The 21992-nt window shown below is 39.2% G+C and overlaps 2 protein-coding genes across 15 annotated transcripts; one reads left to right on the forward strand and one right to left on the reverse strand.

Annotated features, from left to right (window-relative positions):
* Window positions 1–163: 163 nt before the first annotated feature.
* LOC113675264 (uncharacterized) lies at window positions 164–15732 on the reverse strand. 8 transcript variants are annotated; one of them, XM_089208792.1, is made up of 8 exons: window positions 15596–15610; window positions 11286–11353; window positions 8569–8646; window positions 4614–5571; window positions 4302–4514; window positions 3262–3529; window positions 2596–2955; window positions 164–1911 (listed from the first exon to the last, which is right to left on the reverse strand). In XM_089208792.1, the coding sequence occupies exons 4-8, from the start codon at window positions 5547–5549 to the stop codon at window positions 773–775; spliced, it is 2916 nt and encodes a 971-aa protein (XP_089064918.1). In that variant the 5' UTR covers window positions 5550–5571; window positions 8569–8646; window positions 11286–11353; window positions 15596–15610; the 3' UTR covers window positions 164–772. The 8 variants fall into 8 exon arrangements, with proteins under 8 accessions (XP_089064918.1, XP_089064917.1, XP_027047614.2 ...); XM_089208791.1 differs by lacking the exon at window positions 15596–15610 and adding an exon at window positions 15114–15173; XM_027191813.2 differs by lacking the exon at window positions 15596–15610 and adding an exon at window positions 11772–12006.
* LOC113675267 (cyclic nucleotide-gated channel alpha-2) lies at window positions 8376–21168 on the forward strand. Of its 7 annotated transcripts, none has more exons than XM_089208804.1 (5): window positions 8376–8495; window positions 15717–15986; window positions 17808–18488; window positions 19270–19623; window positions 20388–21157. In XM_089208804.1, the coding sequence occupies exons 1-5, from the start codon at window positions 8474–8476 to the stop codon at window positions 20987–20989; spliced, it is 1929 nt and encodes a 642-aa protein (XP_089064930.1). In that variant the 5' UTR covers window positions 8376–8473; the 3' UTR covers window positions 20990–21157. The 7 variants fall into 7 exon arrangements, with proteins under 7 accessions (XP_089064930.1, XP_089064931.1, XP_027047618.2 ...); XM_089208805.1 differs by lacking the exon at window positions 8376–8495 and adding an exon at window positions 9323–9460 and having other exon boundaries at window positions 20388–21168; XM_027191817.2 differs by lacking the exon at window positions 8376–8495 and adding an exon at window positions 12130–12453.
* The last annotated feature ends 824 nt before the right edge of the window (window positions 21169–21992 follow it).

Raw genomic sequence — 21992 nt, forward strand, 5'->3', positions numbered from 1 at the left:
AAAAATATTAAAAGTATGTAATCTTTTCTCCGCATGATAGAAGATTTCATTTACAGAAAGAATTTGCGCGGAATAAATTGGTGTTATTCAATAGAATAATAACAAAACTGCTTTAAAAAATTAACGCTCCCTTCGGTTAAAAGATAATAGAAGAATCACATTACCAATAACTGGTACATTTTATTATATTGACAAAATGTTGTCATAAAACTATAACATTGCGATCAAAATCTACAGGAACCTGTGTCGACACTGAAAATAAAAAATAATAGCGGTGAATCATCTTCTTTAATTCTTATAATGAAATGACACACACGAGACAGTCTTAATCACGAGTTATAATTTAATTTTAGAGTCACGTCAAAATTTCAAACGATCCAAACAACATTAAGTTTTTTTTTTTTTTTAAATTTACGTACCAATGTTTAATTAGCAAAGCACAGATTATTACTAGAAGCCCATTACTAGCTCTTGTTATTACTTATTCCCTGAGGGGTAGAGGGTCGGGAGATTTTAGTTGTGTCATGGAAAAATTAAGCTGGTCCTCCCATAAGGCTTTGTAATATTCCAATGATTCTCCCCTCACTGGCAGTCAATGTTATATCGTTCCCTGTTTATACATTGTTAGCGAGACTGATTCCCCGCTTCGTTCCACTTGGAATCCATGTAATTCCCCCAAAATTCCTCTGACCCTTCCCCGCAATAGATGATACGTAAAAATTGACTGGTCCCTAATCAACCACGATGATGATATGTATACAAAATATTGGAATCATTTTGTTACCATTGACTCTCCCTTGCCGGGCTCCAAGATCGCCGGCATCGAAGGAAAACAGCCCGCGCTCGAGTCAGTTTTTTGGGTAACAGATTGACACTCCGAATCCAGACAATTAGCATGTAGTCGTTCATTTTTGTGTCCTGCCTCTTGCTGACATGTACAACGTTTGTCCGGAGCGATGAAATCTAACTCACTGTTCACTTTTATTTCTGTGAATGGGTTCTTTCCCGTAGAGTTCATTCGGTTGGCAGCACGTTCCAACTTGGGCGAGTCCTCCACTATTTCGCTACTCTCTGGAGTGGCCAAGAGTATTTTTACGTCATCTTTTTTTTGTTCCTTCAGGAATGGCACTATGAACTTGCTCTTTTGTTTCGGATTCTTAGCAGATTCTTCTTTACTTTGCTCGGAACAGGTTGGATTGTCCTCATCGCTCTTAGCGTTCTCGAGCGCAGAGAACGAGGTTTCCATCGAGTCGCTGCCTTGCCAGCTTGATGAATCCCCGCTGGTCCTCTTTAATATTCCTTTTTTAGGAAAAGGAGGCCTGATACCTTTTTCTTTAGTGCTGTTAAGTGTGAATGCAACAGGATTTGGTGATAGATCTTTAATTTGCGATCCTTTCTTATGATCCGAGACGTTATCGTTCTCTTTGAACGCTAGCAATGGAATGTCTTTGCCTGTTGGGGAGGAGGGTTTCGATTCCATTGTGCGGGAATGGGGTCGGCTAAAAAACCTTCTTTGACTTTTTCTCGTTTGATCGTTTGCACAATTTTCTCCATATGAGGCATCCTTGAAGCAATTTTCACGCGCATTGTCGGCATAGTTGCTTCTATGTGCCAAGAGACTTTCGTGCGACATAGTGCTTCGCTTGTGGATTTTGCTTCCTCTGTCCTTTGCCAAAAATTCTTTGATTATTTTTCTGGCATCTTCATCTGGTCTTTCTTGTCTCCCTCGTTCTGCGATGGCAGCCACAATCTCTCGAGGATTCGTAGAGTTACCATTTTCTCTTCGGAATCTGCTGGCTAGAGCTTTAACTTCGTTTTTGGCCTCAATGAGTGACAGGCGACGCTTAAGAGTTTCCTTGTCGGCCACGAGCCATTTACGAGGGTCATGCCCCTGAAGGCGGGAGTCTTCAGCTGCAGGGAAATAAAAAGAAAGACAAAGGCAATTTTGTTATCTGAATCGGAATCTTGAAAGTAATGAAACGCTCGGCTGCAACACACTGCAGGCGTCATTCACTTTCCAGTCTTTTCCGGTGATTGAACTTATTTCCGCGCCAGAAAATCGTGGACTACAGCTTTCATGTTCAATAGTCCGGAATTTCTCATCATATGATCTGACTAGTCACCAATTGGAAAGCTTACTACAAGCAAAGGCAAACCAGGAAAACCTTAACACAGAAAACATTCGATGCGCTCAACATCTTTCAGAAAGTCAAATCAGCATAAAACATGTATTTCAGTTACATTTGTGTAGTCAGTCTGCTTAGTAAGACATTTAACTTCATTTTTTTCAAAGCCAAATCATGACGACGTAGCTCTGGGAACGAGCAAATGCTGGATGAACCTGCAAGCATCGGTTTACATTCCTCGTTTTGATCATATCAAATGATTATATAACTCCGAAACTTTGCGTAAAAATATCGGATTTACGTCAATTACTTGGCCACAGGTTGCAGAGCGCTCAAACATGGCGAGGATGTTGTGTATTTAAACGTTTGACACGGTCATAAGAGAATCAGTTTTCCTTCAACAAAAAGGCAAAATGAGGTTAGTTTGAAACAATGCCTAGAGGCTCTAGAGATTTTTCTGTCAACTTACTTGACTGATTCTTGTCCAAGTCGTCATTTTCTACTTTTTGATTCATTCTCTCTCTCCGCTGCTTCTCGTACGTCTGCCGAGCGATTTTCGCCAGTTGTTCTTTCTCCTCTGGGTAGAACGCGAGGACCTCCTCTAGATCAGCCTTCGATAGTCGGAAAAGATCGGAGAATCCTACCGAACGAACGGAAGCAGTCCGACGATTTCCAATCCCTTTTATGTCAAGAATACTTATTTCTCCAAAATGTCGACCGGCGGAAAGTTTCGCTAGTGGTGCTCCCCTCTTATCAACAACTGCTAACTCGCCTTGATTGACAATGTACATTTCACGCCCTATTTCATCTTGACGACAAACATAATCTCCTAGAATTGATTAAAAAAACAAAATCATGAACAGAAACGAAAGACAACACATATCAACCGAAGGCTAGAATCCAAATTCAAAAACGCATCTTTTTGGTTTAAATGTGAAGTGCACGGTCTTCAATTTTGCGCAGAACACCTTTCACTTTTTAAACCAATCATAGAGCAGACTTAATCTAATCGTGATTCTTTTTCGCGTGCGCGCGAAATTTTCCCGCCCTTGAACCCAATCACATATCCATAATCTGAATTCCTATTAGTTAAAAATGTCTTATTTCTGCTTTGCATGATACGGGGGAGCGTTACCTGGAGAACATAACATGGGCTTCAACTTTAAAACGAGCTCGCGCAAAAAGCCTGGATCGCAGTGTTCAAACATCTTCACTTTCTTCAGTGTGTCCAAGTTGACGTGAATGGCAATTTCTGCGCGAATATTGTCGTTTAGTTGTTGAAAGAGCTCCTCCTCACTCATATCTTTCTTGTTTCTCCACGCAAAATCAAACCACTGAATGACTCGCCGCTGAAGATCCATCGGTAGTTGATTGGCCGCGATATACTCCTTCATTCCATCCAACTTAAGATAAAAAGGTATAATCGCATTTAATAAGAAATAATTTGCAGTGAATAAAGGGATAAAAGGTCTGCTAAATTACTCTCAGTATGTACCAGAGAGATGAAATGCTAACGTTGTATTTTAGTAATGAGGGTCAAGACTCAGTGAGACGCCTGCTTTTGTTGGTCATTAAATCTAAGTTGAGGAATAGACAGGGATGTCATCTTTAGTTATATCTCTAGATTAATTAAGGAAATCCACAAGAGTAACACACGAAATGACATAAAAAAACGGACAATCAAACAGGGGGAGACGGATAAAAAGGCGGAGAAAGAAAGAAAAATAAACAGATCATGAAAGACAGAGAGATAGAGAAGTTAGGCACTCACAAAGAACGCAGTCTAAGAGAGAACGGGAGAAAAACAATAACAGACAATAAGGAAGGAAGGCTAGCCGCTCGTAGAAAGGACACGCGTAGAAATAGGACAGTCAGAGATCAAATGGATGCACTGACTGACAGATTAAAAAACGGGACACATGTTTGAAACATATGCAAAAACGAAAGACAGAGAAACAGACAGTAAGACATACATGGACATAGTTAAGGAAACAGACAGATTAAACAGCGACAGACAGATAGATAAAGGGTAAAGGTTTTTACCCTTTACGGTGGCCAATTTACGTTTTCAATTCAGTTGTTAACACTAAATTACCAGATAAAGGGTAAGACGGACAGTCGGAGACAGACAGACAGACAGACTGAGAGACAATAGAACCATAAACAACAACAGACCTTCCTATGGTATTTCTCTCGATGTCTCCTGAGATCAACAATCATATCTGCCGCGTTGCCTACAATGGTAGCAAATATCAGAACTCCACATAGGTACGTGAAGATACAGAACATTAGGCTCATGGTGGTCTGGGGCGAGACCTGTTTACCTGTGCCCACTGTTGTCATGGATACCAGTGAACGAAACAGGCTGTAGAGATATTGAGGACCGACCTGAAAATGGGAATAGAGAACACTCAGTCTCGTCTTGTGACAAATTTAAAGTCGCCATGATGGATTGAGCATAGGAATTAAGCACATGTCTTTACTCACCTCTTCCCACTGACCCTCGAGCTTGGGATGAAGCCATTTGTCAGCTCCAAATCCCTCCATATATGAAAGAAGAAAGTAGAAACAAGCCACCCAATGAATTATCAGAAACAGATAATGAATCTGCTTTAGCAGGTTAAACAGCTTGGGGCGACCGCTGTAGATCTCAACGCGATCGCAAAAGAGAAAAAGTCTGTGCGCCTTGAGTAGCCGACCAAATCGCAGAGCAGGCCTGGGACCTAACACCAGAAAGAGGAGGTCGACTGGTAGGATGGAAACGCAATCCAGAAAAAAACCCCGAGATTTCATGTAACGTTTGGCCAGTTGTTTGGTATCTGTGACTATCTTGCCGTCGAGAAAGTACCCTGTGCGAAATTGCACTATGATGTCGAGGAGAAATACGAAGTCACAGCTATAGTCGATCGCCATGAATGGTATTACAAACTTCTGCTCTCTTACGAAAAAAGCCACGCGGAAAATAATCATCCAGTAGTTGTACAAGATTCCGAGAACGACCACGATCAGCCAGAAGAAGTACAAGTCCCCTGAAGGGTCAAACACCAGCGTACAATTGCAGCTTGCCTTGTCAAGCCGCGCATCTGATGCGTCGCGAGAACTCCCCGTCCCCTCCGAAGTGGGGCTCTGAACTTGGGGTGAATTTGAGGCTGATCTGCGCATGAGTGGTCGGCGCCAGTCCCTATCTTCTTGATATGTGCCGGTGTAGCGCTCGAGCCAAGAATCACGTGATCTTCTGCCAGTTTTCTTGTAGAAACGTTGCATTGATAAAACTCTAAGCACGGAGCTCGCAAATCGCGTCTGTCCTGTGGATTCAATGACCACCCTGGGGATTTGTGGGCCGGCGACCTCTCCTTGACCAGATCCATGATTCACCTCAGTCTGGGAACTATCGTCTGGAGTTAGATTCGTCGGCCGTTGCATCTTTTGTGTTCAAACTAAACACCTGTATCGGTAAAAATATCATTTTTAAATCTTCGAGGAATAATGTGTAACTTCAAGTTTATCTACAAAGATTCTTTAGTTTCTCAAATAATCCTTTAGCGTGCGAGCAAAACAAAAGCAGCGGGGAATTTTGCGAACGCTCCACGGCTGGTTTTTTCGCTCTTAGCCAGTTCTTACTCATTCACAAATGACGTAACTTTTAACAATATTCTTGCACTAAATCTTGACCGAATTATGCAATGGAAGTAGAACCCCTTGTTATGAAGATCAGGCCTTGAGTTAAAAAGGAATCGAGTGCCAAATCGACGAACCCCACGTAACAAAGATCTTTGGTAGTAAACTATACACTAAAAAGGAACCCCAATCGAAAAGCCAAGTTTCATCCAAAATTTCATGGGCACTCCATTTCGGAGTCTTGTACCTAAGAATAATCAAATGGTTGCTCTTTTTTTTTGGCATAAACCAATTTTGGTTCAAATTCTTGTTAAAGGTTCGCTTCGACGTCGCTGAGCCAGCTCAACATTTTCTCTAATCAAATTTGCCGACACTCGCAGCAATAGAAAAAGTGCGCTTGTACAAGCCCATAAAAGCAATCCTGATTCGAGTCGTTTTGGGCACCATAGCTCGGCCAAGGAGATTTAATTTCAACTCCGGACGGTTACTTTTCATCTATAAACAAACCTCTCTCGCAAACTTTATCCTTTGGTTTCGTGGCAACAAGAGGATTAGACATCCGCTAATCTGCATGATCGCTTGTTTCGTTAAATGACCCCAGTGCTTGGCAAAACTTAGCGTGTGAAATATGTTTTGACATCAAATTGAATGCCAAATAATTTCCTAATGTAATTTGAAGGTATTTTAAGGCTTTCTAAGACAACTCTGTGAATGCAATTTGTAAATTTGGCGATTAAAAGTGGTGTTACTTGGTTGCAAACGACCGCAGAACTACCATGGAACAAGTTTTTGGCGATAATTACTGTGCACAATTGCAATTTCATCCTATTAAAGAACCTATAACGTAAAGGAAAAAGAGGAACCAAGGTAACATTTAGGGTATCATGGTTAAAAACACCAAATCATAACCAAGTACGACCTTACAAACGCGTGATGAAGATGTCAAGTGACTTTCATTTGGCTCAATTAGTTTAGACTTGACGAACGACTTGTGTATGATTCTACCTGCCAAAGACAAAACACTGATATCAAATCGAGTCACACCTTTGACGAGTAAGGCAGCAACGAAAAATTTCCTCCAATACCGGATAACACGGTAGGTACATCTAAGCGTTGATTTTGAGATAAAATTTTTTAGGCGCATCAAGGTAATCGTTTATTTTACCTTAAAGAACTTCAGGAGAAAATGATTCAGATTTTAAGTTGTGTTTTTTCCTCGGTAGTGAGTTGCGAGTTACGGATTGTCAGTTGGTATCCAACTCGAGTTTTTCCAACGATGCCACTTGTGTATAAACTTACCTTTTTTCCGTTTTCGGCGAGGAAAAGTGTTTCCTAACAAATTTTAAGGTGAGGTGAACTCGAACACAAGGTGCGCGATAAAAAGAGAAAATGGTGGGAAAAAAAAGCTTACTTTGTATATCGTCATAGCTCGCAAAGATTTCAGCGAATATAAAAAATTATCGACCCACATGGTGCGTTACTATAAATGGCACCATCGACCGTTCAAGGTCACTTTTTAGTCCGAAAATAGGTTTTCAACTACTGCCCGGGGTAAATTTTGCTTTGAAATTTAAGATAATAAAAAATGATTATTTACGGCCCTAGGGGCAAAGTGACATGAATGCCCCACGGTGATTTTTTCTTCATTTGCTTTTAACAACTAAATTTTAAAAAAAACGCGGCTTATAAAAGTTTTAACATTTTTAGCACAAGCCGTCAATGAGAATCAATGAGAAACTCAGACACCTTTTTAATTATATCCTGAAAATTGATTGACTCTCGCAGCCAAAAAAAAAGCTTCTCAAATCTGCATCATTGACTCCAGTAATTCCTTCTGAGTAACCTGATTGTGATATAACATAGATGAACCATCTATGTGTTCTCCGCGGGCAACCAAAAGGAGTCTAATAGAGACTGAGAACGAGCGAGTGTCTCGAAAAGGGACTAGGCGCGAACTGTGCTGAGTCCCTCGAGCGCGAGGTTCGTGTCAGTTCCCTTGCTTCGAGTTGCACGTGAAATAATTTCAAACAAAGAAGATTAAAATCGTTTCGCTGCGAAAATGCACATCAAGAAAAAGATCGTGTTTTATGCTGGAACCAAGCATGCATAAAGACAAGATTAAGTTAAGCACCTCGCTGGACTTAGAACACGCTCAAGTCATGCGCGTAATGTTGACATGTTTTTTAAGCAGTGGTCATATTTGCACCAACTGTTCCTGTAATTCCAAAAATGTAATTGCAGTTTTGAATAATAGGAGTGATGGAGGCCGGTAAAAGGTTGGACTGATCCGTCATAGAACTTTGAGGATCCAATGAAGATTACAGTCAAATTATAATATTTTTTTACGAGCTGAATCTTAATCCAAAACGTGCATATTTGCGGGAGTTCCCGGTAAAAGTGTGATTATGTATTTTCGTTAATACCCTGCGGCTTCCTACTTTGTTTGCCAAATTTCAAATCTAACACCTTACCTCAAAATTCAACAAACCACCCCCAACATCACAAACAAAAAACAGATCGACATACAGAAATTACAGATCTAGTCTCCCGTGGTTTTTGTTTGGACCCAGTCAGGTGAGCAATCTTCCGATTTACTTTTTCTGTGAGTAGGTAATTTTTATGTACATTTCGAATAACAATTCTGTGACTGAGTGATCAGACTGTCCACAAAATAACTAAATTGGCGGCTCCGTTCCCAGCAAGCAGGTCGACTTTGAAGCACATTATTCATGACAAGGAATTATCTTGACGGTAAAAACACTTGTTATGCTTTTTTTCATCTTTGCATATTTAATTAAACATTTGTAGTTTCTCTCTGACTTACCTTTTCAAATTTTTTTTTTCAACGGGGGTTCCTTTGAAGCTGAAAGTTAGGGTTAAAACATGTTCCGATTTTTTTATCCTGCGGAAAGAAAAGAAAAAGAATACAGCAATGACACGAGTTTTTGCTCATACTGTTGTTTCAATTTTAAACTATGCATTATGCGGATTCAAAAGTGTGTAAGACTTGTCATTCAAGGGATATTGAATAGGATTTTCAAGAATAAATAAATTAAGGAACGTTGAGAAATTTTTATTGTATTTTTTAAAGTGAGGAGTCCTATACACAAATTTTTTTTCCATTTTAAAGCACATTTATGAGATTTGTTAGCCTTAGCCATTCCGTGATCGTCATATCAGAGGATATCGTTTTAAGAAGTACTCGAATGTTACATGAAAGAGTATCACGTCTTTATATGCATACACCAATACACGTACCTATGTTTATTAAATCTGATCTACCTTCAATCGCAGAAAATGAGCTGTAACCTCATTTGCTTTCGTCTTTAGCTCTTGTTGAAAAACTGCACGAAATTTTCAGTTCTCTGAACCGGCTTTCAGAATGGTACTGATTCATTATTATCGTCTTGCTACCGTCTTAACATATAACGTTCTTCTAAATTTGAGCGTTTTTTTTACGCTGTAGTTAATCGAAAAGATGTTGAGGTTTACTCAGCAAATATTGTTTCGTTTACGTGTTTCCACTCGTTCTTCGGTAACTTAGCAATCTGTTTCAACAGAGACCAAGGCGAGCGTAAACTGTATCCGCGAGAACTTTGATGCTGAAAATTTTCTCGGTATTCAAACAATTACTTTGGCGATACGCAGAGTACACTCCAAAACGGAATACCAACTTCCTTCCCTGAGTGGGCTCCCCGTTGGTGCAATATCCTGATGTGAGTATTCAGAAAGCAAACGTTGCTGATAACGTTGATGTTTTTGTTTAGCTCACTATTAGAGCATATTTTACTAAGTAACCCTGCAGCTGCACCGCGCAGACACAATACGTGTGGATAGTTTTTGATTTGCTGTCTTTCTTTGTAAACTGTCTTCAAAAAAGGCTCTGTTTCATGAAAAGTGGTTCTGAAAACAGAAGTTATAGTGCATAGCTTCACTCCATCAAACGCTATGATTGTTGCAAAGTAGAGTTAGTGTATTCATTATCTTTGTATCACAGCAGAGATACTTTTGGTCGGAGAAATAAACATGTAAATTGTTGTTTGTAGTTTTCATCTTTAATATCAAATCATATCGATATAAAAACAAAATAACTTTTCTGGAACTTGTTTTGGATCAAATTTCCAGCTTTTTGTACCAACTGCCACACAAGGGTGATAATCTTTTTCAATTTTCATGTCTTCTCGTAAATATGTATGAGTCGGAGTTCGCATTTGACAATAGAGGTTCACCATTTTGATCTTTTTTCTTTGCAAGATCGAATAAAATGATGATAATGATGATGATATCAATAATGATAATGATACAACCGACAAGATTACTTAAATTAAATTAGGCAAAACTCTCGCTGCATGGACCATTTAAAGGAATCAGTTATAAATTCAGCTTTTTAATCTTGTTATTTATAGATTGTCATTTTTTTAAATTCGTTTTGAAAATTTATTTATGATTACAAAGTGCATCTCAGGCTGTAGACATCTCTAAAAGGCGGAACACGGTAAGGAGAAATTCCACACCGATCCCCTGACAGGATGATTTGGTTTGATCAATCGAGTTGATGATGTAAATTGGCCATCGTAAAAAGTTTTTTGATCCGAAGATGACGTTTCGAGTTTTAGCCCAGTTTTGCGCTGCTAATTGAAGCATGAGCAATTTTCATGGCTCCTCCAGGCACTACATAATGCGTAACAATTTACGGAGATGCGGAAATTTGAAATGGCTTTTCCTTTTTTCTCTGTAATTAATGCAGGGAGAACTACTGCAGATAATATTTCCTACATTGCTTAGTTCGGAAATTTTTAAGGAGCACAACTGTGAACATGGTGACTTGAATTTACAGCAAAATACTTTAATCAACTCAATTGAAACAATACTAAATAGGTACATAATGGGCGTTTGTGTCTACCGCTGTTAAACATGGCTTGAGTCGCAAATTTGCATATTAGTAACTTTTTTTTATTACTCGAACGTTTATGGAGAAATAGACATGGTTATCTCAACATTATTTTGCATTACCTTTAACCAGAAGAGGATGCTTTTATATTCTGCATTACACCTTAATCAGTCACTTATACGATGGAACACTTTTCTAATTTTACTTTCAAACAGCAACAAGCAAATAGCATCACCTTGCGATACTGAGATCGTGAAATTTGGAACATGTGTCGTGGAGTTTGGGGAATCCAAACTTGGACGTTTTTGCTAATAAATGTATGCGAGGGTAAGGCGCTGGTGTGATTAATGTTTGAGATGAAGGGAAAATCTGCACTAATTTATACGGAGAGAATTTTACATAATTTATGAAATGATCAAAATGCATCATAAAACAGATGTTTACGACAAGATTTTACGCCGCGGGGCTCTTAACTAAAAATAGACAAAAGGTGAATTATACGATAGAATACAATTCTGAATTTTTTAAAGCATAACTATTATCCTCTTGGATGTTTAAGAAAACTTCAGCCCTATCTGATTTTTATATCGTTATGAAGACTTATGCTCAGCTGATGCTATTTACATACCAAAATTAAAAAAAAAACTTACCTGACGTGAATAAATCTTTCACAAACTGTGCCCGAGGTGGTCTATTTGACGAGGAAGGTAATATTGGTCTTGCCGAAAGAAATATATTAAGAAAAAAAATCAGTTTGATACATTTTTTTAAATGTAATCTATGGTTTTTTAAAAGCGCATTTTTTTTCCCGGCGACTGACTCCGTTACGAATTCAATGTAACACTGATAATCCACGGTATTGGATCATGTTAAGACGAATACTTTAATGATTGTTCATATCCAACATGTAATGTTATATGAAATAAAATTTTCATGTGACACAAACGACATTTCAAACAATATTGATCGTGTACAGTGTTTGGGCAATCTGATTAAGGTTTCACAATACGAGCTCTTCTAAAGTAAAACATGTTTATAACATTATTTTTCTTTAAAGTACGAAATATTTTTTAAAGCATTCTTTACCGAGATTTGTGGCAGTCTTTCATGTAGCAATCTAGAAGAAAAAAACTCACCTCGTCTGAGCCAAAAGCTTTATCGGTAAAAATCCTCTTTGAGAAATTACAACGATATTCAAAAGCTTTTAACCTATTGAGACATTTGAAAGGTTTTGCGGCAGACACCTATTGTGTAGCTTCATTTCATAGGTTTTTCTCGTGTCAAGTTACCCTCAAGGTGTCGTATCTTTTTGTCTCTGATCTCACCTGACAAGTTCGTAACTCTTGCCTTATTAAAAGCGCTCTCTCGAGTGATGAATCCCAATTAAAGACAAATGTTTCTATTCCACAATGCAAATAAAAGGTTTTAGAGCAAGTAAATTCTTCTATCTACCGGATATTGTTTTGTAATATGAATTTGTTTTGGCTTTAGGACAAATACAAACGCTTGCCTCGACCTATTACTCAAGAAAAGTTGTCATTTCTCCGGAATGTGAAATAAGGGCACGCGGTAAAACTTGGCGCTTGGGTGTCAAACACGAGAAGAATCACCACTTGCTGAATGTAAACTAAAGCCGCAGCTCATCAAGCAAATTAGATGCGGCTGCTAAGCAGAAGGTTCCGAATATTTACACGGATTAGCCCTGGAGAGTGTTTCACTAGTTTATGTTGACAAAATTATACTCTGACTGAAGACAGTGGAAACTTCCTCTCGCAAAGTTTTGACATCAAATACCGCTCCGGGTCATGGAAGCAAAAGGTACGCCGATGGTTTTTATCGCATCTTATCTTCGCTAAAAGCAGCGTTTTCTAAAAAACCCCCTCTGAGGTCGAAATTGAATCTGATAAAATTTTAATTTCCGCTGTTCTTGGGTAGGGAGTTTTTTTTTTGTATCACTTCATTGTCCAAGACAGAAAGCGTTTTGTATCAGTTTTATTTTATGCTCAATTTTGAAACACCTGAAGAAATAACTTTTGTATTGACTGTTGCCTGGGGCGCTTTCTCGGTGGTTCACTCGATCGAGTCCAATCTTGAAAATTGCTCTCTCTTTTTCAACTATAGCTAATTCAAAAAATTCATAATGTGTGGGATTAAAATCTGCAAAAAGCAATCTACATCGTAAGGGTGAGCTACTAATTGGTTTTCCTGCCATATTACAAGTTTCCTATGCGTTTCTGACATCAGCCTCTTATCCTGCTATAAAGAGAAAACAATGAAATTTGGAAGCCATTAAGTACTTTTCTCACCTCAATTTAAGGCCCTTTTTGTCATCTATGGCAAATCAGTTTTCCCTGATTCTAAAATTTTTTTTTTTTTCGGGTGACAATTTGTTTCCCCGCGTCGAAAGCATTCCTCATCAGATTGAGGCCAAAACTGCTCAATATAGACTTGGTGATATTTAATTCAGTTTGCTATAGAGGAAATTTATTTCTGTTATTAGCCGAACCTCCTCTGCTTAGCGTGTGTGTTTGAATATGTTAATTTCTACCTCTTGCGAGAAATCGATTAAAATCAGAGCGAAATTCTCCGTCAAAGAAAAATTCGTATACTTCACGATAACGCATAAGACCAGTCATTTATGCTAACGTTAAAAAAATTCCACTCTTTTCCCTCTTCCCTTGAGGATTGTGATTTATGGCTATTCAATTTGGTTAGGGCCAAACTACTCTTTCTATTTTCCATAGTTAAATGATAGATCTTTTTATCACAACAATCTCTCAAACTTATGAATTTTTCATACAGAGGCAGAATAAGTAAACTTTAATAGAATGAGCAAACGCCGGCAATGCCTGCCGGCAGCTGCGTGCGCTGCAACCCAATCGTACGATCGACGTTCCCCCTTTAATAAAAAAGCTAGAGACACTTCTTCCCAGTTTGTCGTCATGGTCGCAAGAACATTGGCATTGCTTTCCTCCAAATTGAGTGGGTAAATTCTCTTGTTGGAAAAGAAAAGGCAAAAACAAAAGGAATGTATATGCTGAAAACTTTTTTGACTGACGAACTCCACGACGTGGCTAGCTAAACCGCGACGAAAATGCAAATGAAACATTGGGCTCTACTTTGGTATGTTGTTCCTCATAGTGTACACGATAAAAGTCAGAATGCCATATTAGCGTCAAAATTCTATAAAGATTACGTGAGGTCATATTTTTTTCTACAGGAAAATAACTCAACCTTACTGTAAATTGTCAATTTTAGATCACCCCCCTTCTTTACGAAAATCTACTTAAAATTTCTCACCAGGTTGAGATATTTGATTGCAATCTAAGAGTAATTTATGAACTGCACTGGCAGTTTTTAATGATTATTCGATTTTTTCGTGGTATGGAAAATATATCAGATGTATGAATAATTCACTCAATTATTTCACATTTTATTATTATTGCCTTCGCTCATAAACACTGACAGGTATTTTCGAAAAAAAGAGGCAGCCGTAACTGGTAGAGAATTCAACGATACAAAGATCTCAGAGCTCAAACCTTGAAGGAACGACGAGTGCTCTTGTAAATATTCGAAAAAAAAATCCTCGCTAAAAAAAAAACCATTCGGTCGAAGACTTCTCAACCTGACCTCGATATGGAGACAAAAGATGTCTTCTGATAACAAAACGAAAACACATAATCTACTTTTCTCTCACATTTAGCGAATAATAATTTTAAATGTGGTTAACAGGATTAACCTTGGTCTTGACTGTCATATCAAGCGAGATTGCCTATGCACCAACTTAAAACGGGTTTTACAAAAGTTAAAACCATATATTTTGTGATGACTCACAATGACAATCACATTTTAGCCGCTATAGCCAGACATGCGCAGTTTGACGCTATCAGCTACGATAACAGCTGCAGGACACATGAGCGTGCGCATATTAAGTTTGATGCCTTCACTCAGTTCGTTAGCTAAGCCGATTATTTACTTTTCTCTCAATATCAAGTCTGTGATAAGGTAACACAAGCTGTGAACGGATGAGATCGGCGACGCTAAAAGCACGCATAGAAATAGACCAATGAGGTCAGGGGAAAATTGGAGTATACGTATTTTAAGAAATATTCAGAAAACGATCGGTCTCCCGACGGTACTAAACTATTATGCTTAAGATAAGCGAGTTATGTTTTACAATGACAGCTTACTGTGCTCGGACATGAAAAATGTTTAGTACAGTCTGTGTCTTTTTTTTTTGTAGCAGAGACAAATTCCTTTTTTTAGCTATATAAATTTGTTGTAAATACCAATATACTAAAAGTTGATTTATCTTTCCTGTCATTACTCCTTACTCTAGGTTGATTATCGCCAGAAAGTATATTAATTTCACGATACAGAATTTTTTCCGCTTAGATGAGTACTGTATATAAAAAATTATGACAAACCGTAGAGGTGAATAAAAAAAACCTTACTCGCTCACCAGTGTCTTTACTAACCTTTGGTTTGTCTTCTTTAAAACTCAGTTCATTTTGTTTGGAATTGAACAGAAAAGTGTTTCGTGGTAGGAGAATTTTTCGCTTTTGACAGGAGGTCTATTGAAATCAGCTTCTTATACTCATGCGTAATTATCCTCGCTTAAGTGCACCTTTGTTTAAGACTCAAGAAAAAATGCCAAGTTCCTTTTTCATCATTGTCACACTTAAACAAAAAGAAATTTGGCCTGAATGGATGGTAGATCAATGTTAAGTATTCACTGTGTGTAAGTTCCGCTCCTTAATTCGTCAGTCTTTTTTTGGCCTTCTTGCTGTCAGTTGTATAACAGGTCTGAGGGCCAGAGGGTTTTCCGTTCATGCTCTCAGAGCATAGGTTTTTAAGTGTCATTTGACAACCATTTTCAATAATATTCGTGAAACTGACCGGCGGTAACCGAACCCACTAGGGGCAAATTCGCGTCGAAATCATTGCAGAAGAAACCTACCTCTTCAAGTAAATGATGTTTAAATAGCAGACATCTACAGGATGCAAATGAGCGCAGCTTTATTGAAGTCTATCTCAGATGCGTACTCGTAAACAACCGCGTACTTTTCCTCCTTTTTCAGATCCACACGACACTCAGAACGAAAGAAAAATGAACGAAGGAACGGCAAATAGGACATCGAAAGTTCGCTTTTCGGCAAACACGGACACGTTCAGCGAGGAGGAAGAAGCAGACATTCGCCACAAGCGACTACTTCGGTACTGGTATAAAGGAGGTCGAAGGTATAGTGAGGCCGAGAAAGCCTTCCTGAACCGAGTAAGGATCCCTTCCGTTGGATTACTCGGCGATGGAGAGACAAAAGTCGGATGGTTGAGATTCTTCGACCCTGGAGGTAAAAATACAGAGTTATGATAGTTACCTCGTAAATCTATTATGTCGACTTCAATTATTTTCTTGAATTTTTCTTTCAAAGAAAAAAACCTAATTTTTTAGGTACGGAAAAAAATCTAATTCATTTACCGGTGGGTAAATTCTTTCTACAGTGTAAAAATAAATAAATAGTTCTCGTCGCGTCAAAATCTCGGAACGTTGCTAACTGACTTAGCTCATGAGATGATATCTAGTAATCTATATAGTCAAGATCATATTGAAAAATTGTTCCTTAGCAAGTAAATTAAATGTAAAATATCACCTCAGTACATCATATGGTCAGCTCATTTCAAGATTACCTCAATGTGGTCTTTGGCACTAGTTCAGATCACCTTTCGTGCCTATTGCGCTATCTCTTTTCGTACATTTTTCTGGAATTCTCAATGATAATTTTCTATGTTAAATATGCTGAATAAATAACGGAAAATTATAATGATAAATCATCTTTTAATTCCTCGCCAACACTAAAAGTATCACCTTATGTCGATAAAATTTATATAAAACTAACAATCGAACCGATGAGAGATATGTTTTCTTTAATATCATTGATCAACTGTTAGTTAAATCGAGTCAGAGCGACGTGCGGTATGATGGCTAAACGGCTGGTATATCAAACGGAGGATCTGTCCAAAAGAACTAGAGGGATTTTTCGAATTTGCTTTGCAAATTTCTGTTTCGCCAGACATAATATAGCCGTGGTTACCTTCTTTTAAATTGAATTTTAATCACGCGTTAGATAATTCCAAAATAGTATGGTTTATCAATCGCAAAACAGTTTTATAATGGCATTTTGGTCGCAATTTCATTTTCGGAAAAAAGAATAACTTACATTTTAAGTTTGCTTTCGAGCGTAAACGGTGAATTTCTTCTTTCGAACGTCCCTTCAATGCAGAGGTTTAAAATAATGGTTGATCGCCTTATAGTCTTTAAGTTATGTGGAAGGAGTATTTATCCCCGACACAAACAAAATATATTCAATATATTTTGAAATAACATCTCGTTTGCTCTTTTCTTTAAATGTGTTGTAAAATCATGTTCTGATCGTAGGATTATTTGCTGCCTACCTTTATTTGAGTAATCTCGGACAGATGGTCCAAAACTTTTGCTTTACACCATTATTGTGAAATAAAAGTATTTTTGGATAATTAATCAACCATCTGCTCCATGCTGAGTGGGCCGGAAAATAAAATGCCCCGGGGGGGGGTTATTGAGGGAAGAGGGGGGGGGGCATTCACCAACTTTTTTTCTAAGGGTACTCCGCAAAAACTTCAATGAAGACTTTTGAAGACTATCGAAGTGAATTGAAATAACTTTTCAACTCTACTCAATTTCTACTCTACTATTAATTCGTCACTATTCAACCTTTAAACTGTGATGATGATATTTACTAGAGGGAGCTAATCTTGTGCCCAAAACCAACAGTGTAACTAAAATGCAGGGACCTAACAATCGCTTAGCCGTGGATAGTCTGGGTACAAGACTAAGAGGGAACCCATCATGTTAAAGCCCTCTGGTTTCTCATGGGCCTCCTCGCTACCTCAGGTCCTTTTTTTACACTTTTAACTTGATGACTATCGCATTCATTTTTAGTTAAGAACTATTCCCAACCACTAGAGTAATTCTGCTTAGTTGCCTCTTTTTGCATAAGTGCTCCAAAAAACAGGCTTCTTTTTTTGTTTTTATTCGTTTTGATCAAAATGAGGTAAAGCAGAATCCAGTGTCTGGAATTAAAAAATTGAATGAAATTATTGATTGTGTTTCCTCTTCATTCTCTCCGTTGTAGGTGACAGGCTCTATTACTGGCTCTTAATAGTATCTGTAGCGGTTGTGTACAATTCATGGGTTCTTATATTAAGGTCGTCTTTCCCCGAACTCCATAAGAAACATCAATACGTTTGGATAGCAATCGACTATCTCTGTGACGTCGTGTACATTGTAGACATCTTCGTCAGCTCCAGAACAGGCTACATGGAAGATGGTATCATGCAAAAAGACATCAAAAAAATGCGGCGTCACTACCTCCGAACGTCGAAGTTTTATATGGACGCCGCGTCCATAATCCCATTAGACATAGCATATATTTTCATCGCGCATGAGCCGGCTATTCGCATGAATCGTCTCATCAAGTATCACCGGTTCTGGCATTTTCTGGATCGTACCGAGAGTAGAACAAGTTATCCGAACCTGTTCAGACTTGCGTCCCTGATGCAATTTATTCTGGTTATAATCCATTGGAACGCCTGTATATATTTTATAGTGTCGCGTAAAATTGGATTTGGAAAGGACCCCTGGGTATACCCCGGAATAAAAGGGAACGCTAATATGACTGAAATGCACAGGTCTCTCACGAGGAAATACATCTATTCCTTTTATTGGTCGACTTTAACGTTAACTACGATTGGTGAGGTTCCACCGCCACATACTAATGTGGAATTTATTATAGTCATAATCGACTATTTAATAGGTAAGTTTGGTATCATTCGTTAGACTCAACTTGAAGCACTATTGACCTTCATTAGTATGGAGATGCACAGGCAAGCCTTATTATATCTTACGCTTGATTATACAAGCATTTTTATTGGTTATCACGAGTAATCTATTGGAGGTAAAACGCATAGATGATGTGACGTTAACGATATTTTAATAATTTTATAATTTAAATGAATATGGATGCGATCTTCGCAGTAATGAACACTACGTAAGTAGTAGTGAAAAGAAGGCCTCAAAAAAAATTCAGGCCTGTACGGGATTTGAACCCATGACCTCTGCCATACTGGTGCAGCGCTCTACCAACTGAGCTAACAAGCCAACTGGGAGCTGTTCATTATGTTAGTTCCAAATAACTGACCTGTAAAGTGGTGAATTTAAAACATGTAGACCCCATGTTACCGTGGGTGTTTTCAGTCACAGATCACAGGAGACTTAACAATGTGATAAGAACATCAGTGACGCACTTGCGCTTCGTGTGCCACTTTTTTTTACTTACTGCATTTTGACGTCATCTGTGATGTAACACAGAGCAGACGCACGGAAACATGGGAATCTGTTTGTTAATTGGCAATACAGGTACACGCAGATTAATGCCTGAGAAACTGCGCACCCACTCCTCCCCTAACCCAACTTTAATCCTAACTCGGGGAGGGGTAGGAGTGCAGTTGCTCCGATACCGAAATTGATCTGCACACGTGATAGATAAAGGTCAGCAAAACTTGCGAACTGATTAATGTTTACGTCTTCTATTACAGGCGTTTTGCTCTTCGCTACCATTGTGGGAAACGTTGGCAGCATAATTACCAATCAGAATGCTGCTAAAGTGGATTTCCAAAATAAGATGGACGGGATTAAGTCATATATGCGCTTTCACAAGATTCCTCAGCATCTGCAACAACGTGTAATTAAATGGTTTGACTATCTGTGGATGAACAAAAAACATCCCGACGAAGAGGAACTCCTGCAGTCACTGCCTGATAAATTGAGGGCAGAGTTGGCGATCCATGTACATCTCGATTCACTGAGAAAGGTCGAAATATTTCAAGATTGTGAAGCAGGATTTCTTAGCGAGCTGGTCTTGCGTCTCCGTCCTCAGTTGTTCTCCCCAGGTAACATTCTTCCTTTTCATTGGCCGAGCACCCACTTAGTGACTTGCACTTAATAGGCTGACCATGCGTTATACACTTGAACTGTGTCTTGCTGCGAATAATATTCTACTTATGCGCAGTTGCACCAAATATCTTTCATGGAAAAGCAGGCTAATCGCTTCTCAAGCTGATAGAGTGTTTTTTTTTTGAAAAAGAATCATGAAAAATAAACTTGATTGTCGAATGGTAAAACAATTATTGGGCTTGGTAGATAGATTGAAAATTCACTACCAATCAATCACGATATTTCATGCAAGGTTGTCCAGTTCAGAGGAGGACTGGTTACATTCTTCAGATTTGCGCGTTTTCGCACATCTGAAGGATAAGATTTGAATGATGTTGACTTAGTGGAATTTATCATAAAAAGAGCGGGAGCCAGCTGCCCCGCTTTTGGAACAACCCCTCTGCTCTGGAAGACTGGTTTTCTTTCTAAGCGCAGACTTATCTCAACTGAATTTCCTCGCAATACCATACAAATCTTACACTTTAGTTAAGAAAAACACGCAAAGACGGAAATTCTATATGGCATAAAATATTTATAGACTTCATTTGCCTGACCTTCCTGCTGCATGAATACGAGCTGGCTGATGAAGAAGGAAGCACAACGTTACAAGTCACAGACATTTGTAATTGTGACCCCCCTCCCCCCCCCCCCACAACTTTGAAAAATCGTTCCCACGCCCCTCTTTATTGCGGATTTTGAATTGCTTCCCTTTTATCTGCAGGAGATTACGTTTGCAGAAAAGGCGAGGTTGGCCGAGAAATGTATATCGTGAATAGGGGCAAGCTGGAGGTGGTGTCGGAGACGGGCACCAAAGTGTACGCTGTGTTAGAGGCCGGGAGTTACTTCGGCGAGATTAGCGTTCTGTGTATGAGTGCTGCTGGAAATCGTCGGACGGCTTCGGTACGCTCCGTTGGCTATTCGGAGTTATTTTGCTTGTCTAAAAACGATCTGATGGAAGTGCTTGACGAGTATTCAGAAATAAAGACGAAAATTGAGAATATTGCTAAACAACGTCTAGAGAATGACAAACGAAGGACCAGCGTATTGCTTTCTAACAAACATGATAAAAACAGAGCTCATGAAAATGGAACCGATACGGATCTAAGAGTGAAGAGCAAAGTTTTTGCTAAATTGGAGGAAAGGATAGCCACTCTTGAGAGGGAACGCGTGGATTTGATGGAAGAAATGAAACGACAAAGGGAAGAATTCTCCGACAGGCTGGTAGACTTGGAGACGTCCATGGCACAGTTGTCTCGAGATCGTCGAGGAGACGGACAGAGACCAACTTCAAGATCGTTTGATTTTGTTTGGAAGAGAAGATGACTGAATGTGATTACTGAACTGTTTTCTTTTCCTTTCCGAGTACTTTGACGCTGGCGTTCAAGTACTGTCTTTGAATTTAATTAGATGCACTATATTGAACTGACGCTGAATTAGGTTAAGGTTGATAAATGGTATGCGTCGGTATGGTAGAGAGGGTAACGTTTGAAGGCATTCTTAGGGCCTCTTCATATGAGCCCGGTAACCGGGCTGGCCCGGTTACCGGGACGAATTTTGTCGTCTGTTCATATGGGAAATTTCAGCCCGGTTACCGGGATGAAAAAGAGTCGAAAAGGGCGCGAAACGTGGACTGAGGCCCTGGGAACGAGTTTGAGCATGCGTAGTTGAAAAATTTTCATCCCGGTAACCGGGCTGGAGTGTTCATATGGGAAAATATTTCATCCCGGTTACCGAGATCTCGGTTTCTACAACCGAGATCTCGGTAACCGGGCTGGCCCGCCTTCTCATATGAACACATCGAAATTTTTACAAAGGAAATAAGAGTGAGGCGAGATCTCGGTAACCGGGCTAGCCCGGTCAACCGGGCTCATATGAAGAGGCCCTTACCCGTGCTATGCTACCAACAATACAGCACAGGGACCTTAAGCAGTCAGGGCAAAAACACCGAGGAGGGCGTCGATTAAAAAATAGATGAATACTTTAAGTCAGAATTTTCCAAAAGGCTGGATGTCTTAACTGTCTCTTGTGGCCCCCCATGCACTCCAACTTCAGCTTAACGTATGTGAGCAGCGATGAGTTCCAAATGGAAACTTAGATAATTTGCCGTCCGGCGTGGTTTCCGTTCTCAGACCGAGCAAGTTAAAATGATTTCACGTTGTTGTCATGTAGAGGACGGATAAGAAATGAACAAAGATTTGAACGCACGAGCCTAGCTATTATTCCGTTCATTTGATCTTTTGTTTAGCCACGTCCTCGTCGCTGTCGCCGTCGTGGTTTTCTTAAGGTCCCTGTCACATTCTGATATTCTAGTGGCATCAACTTGTCC

The sequence above is a fragment of the Pocillopora damicornis genome, chromosome 6 (genome assembly GCF_964200805.1).
Source record: "Pocillopora damicornis chromosome 6, jaPocDami1.2, whole genome shotgun sequence".
Classification (NCBI taxonomy): domain Eukaryota; kingdom Metazoa; phylum Cnidaria; class Anthozoa; order Scleractinia; family Pocilloporidae; genus Pocillopora; species Pocillopora damicornis.